A 12,760-nucleotide genomic window follows, 5' to 3' on the forward strand; every position below is an offset into this window, starting at 1 on the left:
CTGTACCAATTTGCATTCCCACCAACAGTGCAAGAGGGTTCCCGTTTCTCCACATCCTCTCCAGCATCTATAGTCTCAGAACTATGTTGATAATGCTATGGTATACATTTAATTCTGCTTGTAAAGTAAACGTAAGCAAATTATCACAGATGTCAATACCTTAAAAAAAAAATTTTTTTTAACGTTTATTTATTTTTTTGGGACAGAGAGAGACAGAGCATGAACGGGGGAGGGGCAGAGAGAGAGGGAGACACAGAATCAGAAACAGGCTCCAGGCTCTGAGCCATCAGCCCAGAGCCCGACGCGGGGCTCGAACTCACGGACTGCGAGATCGTGACCTGGCTGAAGTCGGACGCTTAACCGACTGCGCCACCCAGGCGCCCCTTCACAGATGTCAATACCTTAAAAGTGATATTTAAAATTTGGAATTTGTACAAGAGGGTAATTATTATATTTAAGGAGGTAGTGAGTTATGGGGTGCCTGGTTGGCTCAGTTCGTTGAGCATCTGACTCTTGATTTCGGCTCAGATCACGATCTCACAGTTCGTGAGATTGAGCCCTGCGTGGGTCTCTGCACTGACAGTGCAGAGCCTGCTTGGGATTCTCTCTCTCTGCCCCTCTCCCACTTGCTTGTGCATGCTCGCTCTCTCTCTCAAAATAAATAAACAGACATTCAAAAAAAAAAAGAAGGAAGTGAGTTATAGGTTTTGAAGGCTTCATGATGCTGAAGGAAGCAAGGTGGACTATGGACAATACAGGACAGGGATCATAGTAGGGCTGTGCCGTAGACATTCTAGGAGAGTTCTCTTTCCCAGAATATGGCAGCCAGACTTTCTAGTCACCTAAACCTATTGGATATCGCATAGACCAATGCACAAGTGGGTGGCGGGCCATAGAGAAAAGTGACTCCTAGAGATGGAACACACTGTTGGCAGAGCTTTCCATGACAATTCTTTTTCTAGGCTGCCTCTTGTATAGAGAGTTATCCCTCCCCTCGCTCTCTTTCTAATAAAAACATGAACAGAAAGTGTAATAAGAGCTGACATGACTGCAAGGTCATAAGACTGTCTTTTCCCTGTAATCTGGAGTAAATGGTTTGTTGACAAATCACTTTGGAGAAATGGAAAAACACACTGGTGCAAGACCTTTCATAATGTCTTTTAGAGAACTGGCTATAAAATATAGTGTGAACCAACAGCCCAAGGACAGAAAACCAGAAGTAAGGGAAATCATTACTGTGCCATACAAGAGGAATCACTTCTCTAACTCACCAGTCCCCAAAGGGAGCCTTCTGAAGTGGCAACGATGGTAGCAGCTCTCGGGGTGTTGTACATCAGAGCAAGTTCTCCAAAACTGCCACGGTTGTCATACTGACCAACTGAGCGAGTTTGATTATCTTTTGTTACTAAAATATCATAGGTTCCCCTGGAAGCATAACAAGAAATAATTTCATTTATTACTTCTAATAATAAACTTAAGAACCTGGCAGGTGGCACATGAATAGAAGGTACAAACGATTAAGACAGGAGATTTCCAACAGATTTTTACTAGTATACAGAAATACAAAAGAGTTTTGCATTTTGACTTTGTACTCTGTGACCTTGATAAACTCACTTATCAGTTCTAGTAGCTTTTTTGTAGCATTCTAGTAGCCTTTTTGTAGCTTGGGATTTTCTAGGGAGGATCATGATATCAGCAAACAAAGACAGCTTTACTTTTCCTTTTCCAATCTATATGCCCTCCTTTCCTCCCTCTTTTTCTTCTTTTTCATTGTCTTATTGCATTGGCTAGAACCTACAGTACAATACTGAATAGAAATAAGAGCAGATATCCCTGTCTTGTTCTTGATCTTAAGGGGAACACAGTCGATCTTTCACCATTAACAATGATGTTGGCTATAGGCTTTAAAATAAATTCCTTTAATCTGACTGATGAAAAACCACATCTATTCCTAGTTTGCTGAGTTTTTATCATGAAAACGTGTTGCATTTTGTCAAATGCTTTTGCTGAAGGGATTAAAATGATTATATGGGATTCGTTTTGTAGTTTGTTGAAAACCAAGATATAGAATTGATTAAAATAAAGAAACCAAAAGGTACAATTTTCTATCTATTGACTACTAATGACTGCTAGAGAATAATACTCAGAACTGACAAACATTTAGACAAACAGGTGCTCTCAATACATCACTGAGGCAAACTTAAACGTATCAATGTTTCTGCAAGAGAACTAACAACACATAGCAAATTCCTTAAAGAGACCTTTTTACCTGGTGATAACCATTTCTAGGCATTCTATAGGAGATAATCTGAAGAGGGTGGTTCCTGTCAGGTCTGAGAGGGGGTCAGAAGGAGCTGCTGAGATGGTATTAACAGCTCAAGAGCTTATGACACACTAATGCCAGCAGATCAAATCCATATATTTCATGTCTCCCAATATGTCTTATACATGGAACAGAGCCAGAAGGGGCCAGGGACATGAAGGGTGAGGCAGTGTATTCATGTGTAAAATTAGGCTGGGACTGAAAGATCCAAGTGACAATATAGCAAAATGGCTTTTTTTTTTTTAAATATGTGTTAACTTTAAAAAAAAATTTTTTTTTTTAACATTTATTTTTGAGACAGAGAGAGATAGAGCATGAACGGGGGAGGGTCAGAGAGAGGGAGACACAGAATCTGAAACAGGCTCCAGGCTCTGAGCTGTCAGCACAGAGCCCGACGTGGAGCTCGAACTCACGGACTGCGAGATCATGACCTGAGCCGAAGTCAGCCGCTCAACAGACCGAGCCACCCAGGCACCCCGCAAAATGGCTTCTTTATGAAATCAATTCACTTGAACACTGGCAAGTAACATGTTTACAGAGAACATCTTGCTTAATTGTAAAAGAGACTTTTTAATGTTGATAATGGCAACCCAAATATGGGTTGTACTGAGGACTAAGGACAGCAGTAGATAGAGGGGGCAGGCTATGGACAAGAGGCACAAACTTTGAGAAGCTTGTACACCTGGTCCTAACTCCTCTCTGGGATGAACAAAAAAGCATAGGGTAAAGCACTTGCCCTGAATCATGAATCTTAATAACTGTAGCCACACGACTGCAAAGCTCCATCTCCTACCGTTCTATGACATAAAAGTTGTCTCCATCATCTCCTTGGTCAATGACATGCTCATCAACTTTGACTGTCCTTTCAAACATGGCATCAAGGACTTGAGAAAGTTGTTCCTGCAGGGGATACACACAAAGAGAAAATATGGCTTTTACATTTGCTAGTGGAAAAAAATGACTATGCTCATCTCAGTTTGTGACTACACAGTGGAAGTACACATATCAGACTGCTCCCATATTCAAGCAAAAACCTAAAAGCTGTCTGAAACAAATGTTTTTCCTGTGACCATTCAGCTTTGTATCTCCATGAACACAGCACAGTTGCCAAGTTTTCTGAAGCAGTACTGCTTTGAAAAAACATTTCATAATTTATGCAAAAATAGGTATATAAATCATTGGTGTCCATTCTCCCAGCCATGCCCACATGACTGTCAGGTGCCTTGATAGCTCTACTATGTCATCTGTAAAGCCATGTGATGCCATCTTCCTGTAGGTGTTGATCTTAACAGGATCATCAAATCTAAAGGGCTGAGATGGACTTAGAAATTACCTCACAGAGCAGCACAAGTGCTCTGACACAGAAATTACCTCTGAGCAGCACAAGCCACACACATCACTTAACCTCTCCAAGCCTCAGTTAATCCATATTTTAAAAAGGGTTTAATAGTTTCTAGCTCATTGATTTTTATGACTAAAAAAGAAAAACCTAAAGGAACTATTTATCGCACAACAGGTACTCCAAAATTGACATCTGTTCTTGGACAGCTATTATTGCTTCAATCATTTATATACAACACGTACAATTGCTTACTCACCAATAACTATAACCAGAAGGTAACTATACTGATAAGTATAATGACAACAAAACACGGCTATTAAATTCTAACAAAACAGTGGTCTCAGTCTAGGGGCAGCATCCCTTTGTCAGGGAGGGAGATCAGTGACTGTCAGTGGGCACTAAAGAATATCAGTTTCAGCTCAAAGAAAGACTTTATCTTTGGAGGAATGTAGACTGAAGACCTGACAAGGAAAAATTGTACGGCTGCAGAATTCCGTGTCATTTAGTGTTCTGTCAGTGTGACTGTGCTGCCTAAAATAACTGAGTATCACTAAAAGCATGTCTTTAGTTCCACAGTCCCATGTGTGTTGAATACTGTAAAAGCTGACAAATACTAAAAAGGAAGTGCTATTCCTGTACATTCCACATTCATGTGGAATGTGAGCCCAGTGTTGCCAGAAGTCTCATGTTTAAATACAGGTAACAATTCAAATTTTCATGTATAATATGGACCAAACACACCTAGCTGTAACTGGCCTGTGGGCTGTCCACTGGCAGCCTCTCAGTTTGAGTAACTTTACTCTGGCCTGGACTCTTCAAAAACATCAGTGTCATGACAATAAAGTATAAGGGGAGAATTCTAGGTTAGAGATGACTAAAATGACACCAGGACAACCAAAAGCAACATGTGATTCAGGATTGAAAAATAAAACAAAAAAGCTATAGAAAATTTTACTGGGAAAATCAGAATATGGCCTGGATGTTAAATAACAATACTGAACCAATGGTAATAGTGGTACTGTGCTAATGCAGGAAAATATCCTTATTCTTAGAAAATACATCTTATAAAGTATTTAGTGGCTAAGAGTCAAGACGTCTTAAATATATTCATAAATAGCGCTGAACAAAAAAAAGCAGCTCATATGTATTTACGTATGTGTACATATACAAAAGCAAGAAATGTGGCAAAATGTTAACAACTGGGGAAGGGTACATGAGTGTTCATGGAGCTATTCTTTTGACTCTCCTGTAAATTTGAAAATTTCAAACAAGAAATTTGGAAAATAATTTTTTTTTAATGTTTATTTATTTTGGGGAGGGAGAGAGAGAGGGAGGGAGGGAGGGGAAAGAACAAGCCAGGGAGGGGCAGAGAGAGAGGGAGACAGAGAATCCCAAGCAGACTCTGCTGTCAGCACAGAGCCCAACATGGGGCTCAAACTCATAAACTGTGAGATCATGACCCAAGCCAAAATCAAGAGTCAGATGCTTAACTGACTGAGCCACCCAGGTGCCCCAGGAAATAAATTTTTATTTTATTTATTTATTTTTATTTTTATTTTTTAAAGAATGCTTTATATCCGATACGGGGCTTGGACTCACGACCCTGAGATCAAGAGTCGCATGCTCTATTGACTGAGCCAGCCAGGAGCCCCAGGAAATAAATTTTTAAAAACTGAAATAAGGGTGCCTGGGTGGCTCAATTGTTTAAGTGTTCAACTCTTGATTTCAGCTCAGGTCATGATCTCACAGTTTGTGAGACTGAGCCCCACATGGGGCTCTGTGCTGTCAGCTTGGGGTTCTCTCCCTCCTCTCTCTGCCCCTACCACTCTTCCGAAATAAATAAATAAACTTAAAAAAAAAAAAAACTGAAACAAATGTACTTACCACAATGGCTATAATTTTGAAAGACAGACAGTAACAAGTGTTGGTAAGAATATGGAATAATTGGGAATCTCCTATATTGCTGAAGGAATACACAATGGTACAACCACTTTGAAAAAGTTATGGCAGGTTTTTATAAAATCAAACATACCTACCCTATGACTCAGCAATTTTTCCCTCAGGTATTTTACTGAAGAGAAATGGGGGGGAAAACATTCAAAAAAAGACTTGTACAAAATATCCATAGCATTATTCATAAGAGCTAACAACAAAAAGAGACTTAAAAACAAAACAAAACAACAACAAAAGAGACTAGGTATCCATCAACAGAAAAATGGATAAGCAAACTAGTATTTTCATATAGTGGAATACTACTTAGCAACAAACAAGGAATGAACTAACATCACCAGCAATAACACATACTGATATCAGTGACCCCTTGATACTATGTTCAGGGAAGAACACAATATAATTTCTGTTGCAGGCTGGCTAAGAATGTGTGTACCTACTCTAGTCATGAGGAAACATCAGAGAAATCCAAATTTGAGGTACATTCTACAAAATAACAAACCAGTAGTCTTCAAAGTGTCCAGATCATGAAAGACCAGAGAGGACTGAAAACCATGGCAGACTGAAAAGAAGTTAAGAACTAAATGCAATGTGATTTTCTGGATTGGATCCTTAACCAGAAAAAACCATATTGGTGAAATCTGAATAAGGTTTCTAGTTTAACGAACAGTATTGTAAGAATGTTAATTTCCTGGTTTTGATAGTTGTCCTATGGGGATGTAAGATGTTAATACTGGGGGAATCTGGATGAAAGGTATATGGAACTCTGTACTATCTTTGCAACTTTTTTGTCAGTCTAAAACTAGTTCAAAATAAAAGGTGAAAAAGGAAAAGGAATGAACTATTGATCTAGGCAACAGGAATGAACCTTGAAAACTGAGTGAAAGAAGTCTCATACACAAGAGTGCATACTGTAGGATTCCATTCATATGAAATCCTATGAGAGACAAAATTAATTTACTGTAGAATAAATCAAAATAGTAGTTGCCTCTGAAAGGAAGGGGCAAGAATTGATCATGAGGGGGCATGAGGGAATCTTCTGGGGTGGTAGCCATCTTCCATAACTTGTTAGGGAGTTTGGGTTACCTAAGTGTACAACATTTATCAAACTTCAGAGAATGTACATAAAACTCATGCTTTAAAAAAATTTTTTTTTTAATGTTTATTTATTTTTGAGAGAGACACAGTGGGTGAGCAGGGGAGGGGCAGAGAGAGAGGGAGACACAGAATCTGAAGCAGGCTCCAGGCTCTGAGCTGTCAGCACAGAGCCCAACACGGGGCTCCAACTCACAAACCATGAGATCATGACCTGAGCCGAAGTCAGATGCTTAACCCACTGAGCCACCTAGGCACCCCAAAATTCATGCACTTTAAAAAAAGTTTTTAATCTTTATTTATTTTTGAGAGAGAGAGAGAGAGAAAGAGAGAGAGAGAGAGAAAGACAGAGTGTGAGGGGGAAGGGGCAGAGAGAGAGGGAGACACAGAATCCAAAGACGGCTCCAGGCTCCAAGCTGTCAGCACAGAGCCTGACATGGGGCTCAAACCCACGAGATCATGACCTGAGCTGAAGTCAGAAGCCCAACCAACTGAACCACCCAGGCGCCCCAAAACTCATGCATTTTTTAAAAAATGTTGTATTTGAGAGCGAGAGAGCGTGCACATGTGCTCGTACATGGTATCAGGGGAAGGACAGAAAGAGAGGGAGAGATAGAACCCCAAGCAGGCTTTGTGGTGTCAGCTCAGAGCCTCACACAGGGCTCGATCCCATGAACTGTGAGATCACGACCTGAGTCAAAATCAAGAGTTGGACACTCAACCTACCAAGCCACCAGGGGCCCCAAAACTTAAGGATTTCATTGTATGCAAACTGTATATAAAAAACTTACAAATATTGAACTCTAGTTCATGCCAAAGTGTTTAAAGGAAGGTATAATGATATCTGCAACTTACTATGAAATTAACCCCAAAAAGTAAGATGGGTTAATGCAGGGGCCAGCAACAGCTGCCTGTTTTTGTAAATAATGTGTGTTGTTTTTTTTTTTTTAATTCATTTATTTATTTTGAGAGAGAGAGCACAAGCTGAGGAGGGGCAGAGAGAGGCAGGGAGAGAGAGAGAATTCCAAGCAGGCTCTGCACTGTCAGCACAGAGCCCAACATGGGGCTCAAACTCACAAACTGCAAGATCATGACCTGAGCTGAAGTCGGATACTTAATGGACTGAATCACCCAGGTGACTGTTTTTGTGAATATTGTTTTATTGGAACAGAGCCACATCCTTTCATTTATGTATTGTCTATGGCTGCTTTCCTGCTATAATAACAGAGTTGAGTAGTTATGACAGACATATTTACTACCTAGTTCTTTAAGAAAAAGTTTACTGACCCCTTTGCTGAAAGATGGGTATATGGTATACAATGCAGCAAGCATAGTAAAATGTTAATGTTAGAATCAAAGCAGTAGATAAATGTGTGTTCCATAAAAGTCTTTCAACTTGTATTTGAATATTTTCATGACAAAAATGCCAGAAAAATATAACTAAATCTGAAATTTTCGTTACCATTTTTCAACATTAAAATGGTAAAATAAAATGGTATAATGGTATTCTTCAACACTAAGAAAACTCTGAATATTAGACTGACACAGCAACTTCCCTTAGAACATTAAAAGGGATTTTGTTCAGTAGATAAAGAAGCAAGTCCTTTTTCCCTTGATACAGATGGATCTTCTAGGGAAAATAAGTGACACAGACCAGTATTTCTCACAACCAGCCTTTCCTTGAGGTCATGGGCCTTGTTTTATTCCGCCTGAGACTAATAAAGCTCCTGCTCTCTATCTCCATCAAGGGAGGGAAGACAGGTTCAAGCATAGGTCCTACGCCAGAGCCCTGAGGACACACACCACTCCCCACGCCTGAGTTCTTTGCTGAGAAGTAATCACAAGAGGTGCCCCACATTCAAGGTCTGAGAAGAAGTCACACACTTCCAGTGGGTTAATTGCTACCAGAGAAGACAACTCCATACTAGCAACTTTGGATAAATTACTCTGCAGCATAAATTCAGACCCTCCAAATGCTTTCAGCCAGGGTCATATAAACCTGAACATTTCCTTTCAACATGGCCAAAGAGCATGGTCCTTGAAGGATACTGTCTTTGAGGAAGTACCAAAGCAATTCAGAGAAATACTAGAAGTCATCTGAAAAGCTCATTATGATGAGTTATGGAAGTCAACACAATGCAAACATTGTAAGGAGGATGAATGTAAAGTTTTATACCTCATATGGCTGAGGCTAAGATTACAAAAACTTTTTTTTTAAGTAGATTCCACACCCAGCACAAAACTTACAACCCTGAGGTCAAGACCCAACCTGAGATCAAGCGTCAGATGCCTAACTGATTGAGCCACCCAAGCACCCCCACAGAAAAACTGTTTAAATGACAAATAGGAGAAAAGCCAAAATACAAAAATATTTTTAAAAACCAATGTTACCTGATCAAGATTTTTGAAAAGGAGAATATCTTTGCAAGCTTCCTGAAGTCTGCATCTCTGTTGATCAGTTTTAGGATGAATCACCTGCCAATCCAAATAAAACCAGGGAAATATTTTTATTCCAATTTAAAATCTGACTTTATTCACACATCAGTACATTTCTTTCTCCTAAGTGGGAAAAATTAAGAGCACATTTACTGTAACTTTAATTCTATACAAATACCAAGCGGGGCCCTGATCATGGAGGGGCAATGTGATGGGGGTGAAGAGCACTCACCCTGGAGCCACTCACTGACTGTGTAACTGGCAGCAAGTCAGTTACCCCCCGGGAGCCTCAGTGTCCTCATCTGTAAAGCAGAGGGCTATAGACTTGTTCATTCAACAAACATTAAGCATCTACTGGGTGCCAGGCACTGTTCCACTTCTGGGGACACAGCCAACACACAGATAAAAACACCAGCTCTCATCCAATAAATATGTAAAACATGTTAGAGAGTGACAGGAGAAAAATAAGAGAGCTAAGGAGAAAAACAAGGTAGAGAAGGGTGATAAAAAGTGTGTGTGTGGAGGGGGCAGATAAGGCCTCACTGAGAAGGTAACATCTGTGTAAAGATCTCAAGGAAATGAGGATAACTTCAGGGAGTGAGCCATGTGGACATCTCTGTGGGAAGAGCACTGCAAGCAGAGGAACAGTAAATGAAAACAAGGCCTTGTGGCAGGTAAAGAGCATGTTTGAGAAATAACCAGGAGATGGGTGTGACTGATGCAGAGCAAGGGGGAAAGATCAGGAAGAGACCAAGTTGGGGGGCTGGGTGAGAGTGATGCCCAAATCACAGAGGGCATTATAAGTCACAGAACTAGAACTTTTCCCTAGCCAAATGGAGGCAATTTGAAGCTTCTGACTGAGAAGTGAAAGAGATCTGACTCATGTTTTTAAAGATTCATACCGGCTACTGACTGCAGAACAGCCTTGAGGGAAGAGTGGAAGCCAGGAAACTAGTGCAATTATTCCAGTACCAAGATGGCAGTGGTTAGGACCAAGGTGGTAACCATGGAGGTGTTGAGAAGTAGTGGAATTCTGGATACGTTTTGAAGCCTGAGCCCATTGGATTTTCTGAAAAACTGAATGAAGGTATGAAAAAATAAGAGGAGCTGAGGGTGACCCTCAAGTTTTGGGCCTGAGCCCTCTTGGGAGGATGGAGCTGCCATAAATTGAGCTGGGGGAAGACTGTGGGTGGAGGAAAATGTTTAAAGGGAAATGATCAGGAGCTCACCTTAAGTCTGAGTTGCCTACTGAAATCTAAGTGGAGACGGCAAATAAACAATGGCTATAAATGCTGCAGTTCAAACATCAACAATTTAGTAGTGGTGGTGGTGTTATCTACTAAATCAGTGTTGTTGGAAGGATTAAACAAGTTCATACATGCAGTATTTAAAACAGTACCTGGCATTTAGTAGGTGCTCAAAAACTTTTATCATTATTACTGATAGTCAGTAAATGTTTATTTAACTAAAAAGAAATAATCAGTGCCTAGTATAGCTGTTATAATTCAGAGACCTAAGTCCTGTCTTCACCCTAAAAAAAACTATGCTGCTTAATCTGACGAGAAATAACAAAATGTCAAAAGTATTAAGTATTTTAAATTTGTGATATTAAAAAGTTAGTAAAAAAAACTGTTTTAACTTTTAAGTCATCAAAAATTTTTACAATAACCAGAATAAATTTTTTCAAAATCTACATATCTATTATAGTCATACAATGGGAATAGCGTTTTATTATTAGAATACTGCAGAAATCTTTCATGGACTGCTCATTTTAAGGTACACTTGAAAGATCATTAAAGCTTATTTTATAACATCAATCTTTGAAAAATGGTGGTTCATATTTGATTTTATAAAAATAATTTTGTAATTATATAAAAGTTTAAAAATCTGAGTTTTTAAGAAAAGACCAAAAGTGTACCGTAGTCCTGCCATAACCACTGTTAACATTTGGGATATATCCTTCTAGAGATAATTCTTTGTATTAATAAATACAAAGATGGATAGATGGATAGATAAATAAATATATATGTGTGTGTATACATATGTATTTTAAAGTTTATTTACTTTTTTTAGTAATCTCTACACCCAACACGGGGCTCAAACTCACAACCCCGAGATCAAGAGTTGCATTCTCTTCTGACTGAACCAACCAAGGGCCCCAGATAAATATATTTTTTTAAGTTATTTTTTTATTTTAGAAAATATACCTCATATAAACAACATTCCATGCCATTAAACTTGGTCCTGTACCATCATTTCCAATGGCCGAAGAATCTCTTGATTTGAGTACCATAATTTAGCCCCTCGTAATCCTCTAGTTTGGGTCATTTAAGTTGTTTCCATTTTTTACTATTACAACACCTCAATGATCCCTGTTTGTACGTCCTCAGGAAGGATCTCAGGAAGGATCCAGTTGTTTGTTAAGGATGAGTTCTCCTTCAGGTAACTGCTGAGTCAGTTGGCTGGACTATAGTTAAGGCTCTGACAGCTACAGCTAGGCACCCCTTCTTACCACAACCCCAACTACTCTAGTTTTCATTCTTCTTAATATTTTTCAATCTGGTAAATAAAAAAAATAGCATCTTGTTGAAATTTTAATTTGTACTTATTTTAATTATCAGTATGATTAGATTTGGCATATAGAGGAGGAGAAGAGTGAGTGGGGAATAAAACAATTCTACCTAATACCTTTGCATTAGTATCTTACCCTTGGATCAGTATCTTCCTCTTCCTCATCAGGGTTATAGGTCTCAGCACAGACTAAATTTGGAGAGGAAAAAAAATAAAGAGAAAAATGAAGAAAACAGATGTAAGCTTTTACGGGAAAAATAGAAGGTGAACATAGTTTCCTTTTATTCACTGTTTTCTAAAGCTGTAGTAATTTTTAAAAGCCTTTTCTTCAATTAACAAATATATTAAGTACCTACTAATGCCAGGCATTCTATCAGGTGCTAAAATGCCAGCTTCCTAGGGATTGGTAGTCCCAAATAGAAGAGAGTTGATAAAATGTGTCACATACTAAATCCTATGGTAATGGCAAGGACAAGTAAGGAGGTGCTATCTTTACTGAATTTTAAAGCAAGGGTGGAAAACCACAAAGTACAATATATGCAACATAAACACATATCCATGTGATACTATGGAATTATCATACACAAATACTATATGATTTCCCTCGTATGTGGAATTTAAGAAACAAAACAGATGAACATAGGGGAAGGGAAGGAAAAATAAGATAAAAACAGAGAGGGAGGCAAACCTAAATGGATGATGGGTACTAAGGAGGGCACTTGTTGGGATGAGCACTGGGTGTTATATGTAAGTGATGAATCACTAAATTATATTCCTGAAACCATTATTACACCATATGTTAACTAACTCGGATTTAAATTAAAAAATAAGCCCCGCGTTGGACTCTGTGCTAACAGCTCAGAGCCTGGAACCTGCTTCCAACTCTGTGTCTCCCTCTCTCTGCCCCTCCGCCACTCATGCTCTCTCTCTCAAAAACTAAATAAACATAAAAAAAATTGTTTTAATTAAAAAATAAAATAAAGGACCTGTGAAACACACACACACACACACACACACACACACACACACACACACACACACAC

General features: G+C 39.1%; 1 protein-coding gene across 1 annotated transcript in view; it reads right to left on the bottom strand.

The window, feature by feature from the left end:
• Nucleotides 1-12,760, bottom strand: part of PRKAR2A (protein kinase cAMP-dependent type II regulatory subunit alpha) — a 113,441-nt gene that overhangs the window by 28,692 nt on the left and 71,989 nt on the right. Inside the window, exons 3-6 of the mRNA XM_040445297.1 lie at nucleotides 11,854-11,906; nucleotides 9,102-9,185; nucleotides 3,117-3,223; nucleotides 1,272-1,425 (exon numbers count right to left, since the gene is read on the bottom strand). Of these exons, the coding sequence (XP_040301231.1) occupies nucleotides 1,272-1,425; nucleotides 3,117-3,223; nucleotides 9,102-9,185; nucleotides 11,854-11,906 (398 nt within the window). The remainder of the gene's footprint in view (nucleotides 1-1,271; nucleotides 1,426-3,116; nucleotides 3,224-9,101; nucleotides 9,186-11,853; nucleotides 11,907-12,760) is intronic.

The sequence above is a fragment of the Herpailurus yagouaroundi genome, unplaced genomic scaffold (genome assembly GCF_014898765.1).
Source record: "Herpailurus yagouaroundi ecotype Mexico unplaced genomic scaffold, PumYag 193, whole genome shotgun sequence".
In the NCBI taxonomy this organism is placed as follows: Eukaryota; Metazoa; Chordata; class Mammalia; order Carnivora; family Felidae; genus Herpailurus; species Herpailurus yagouaroundi.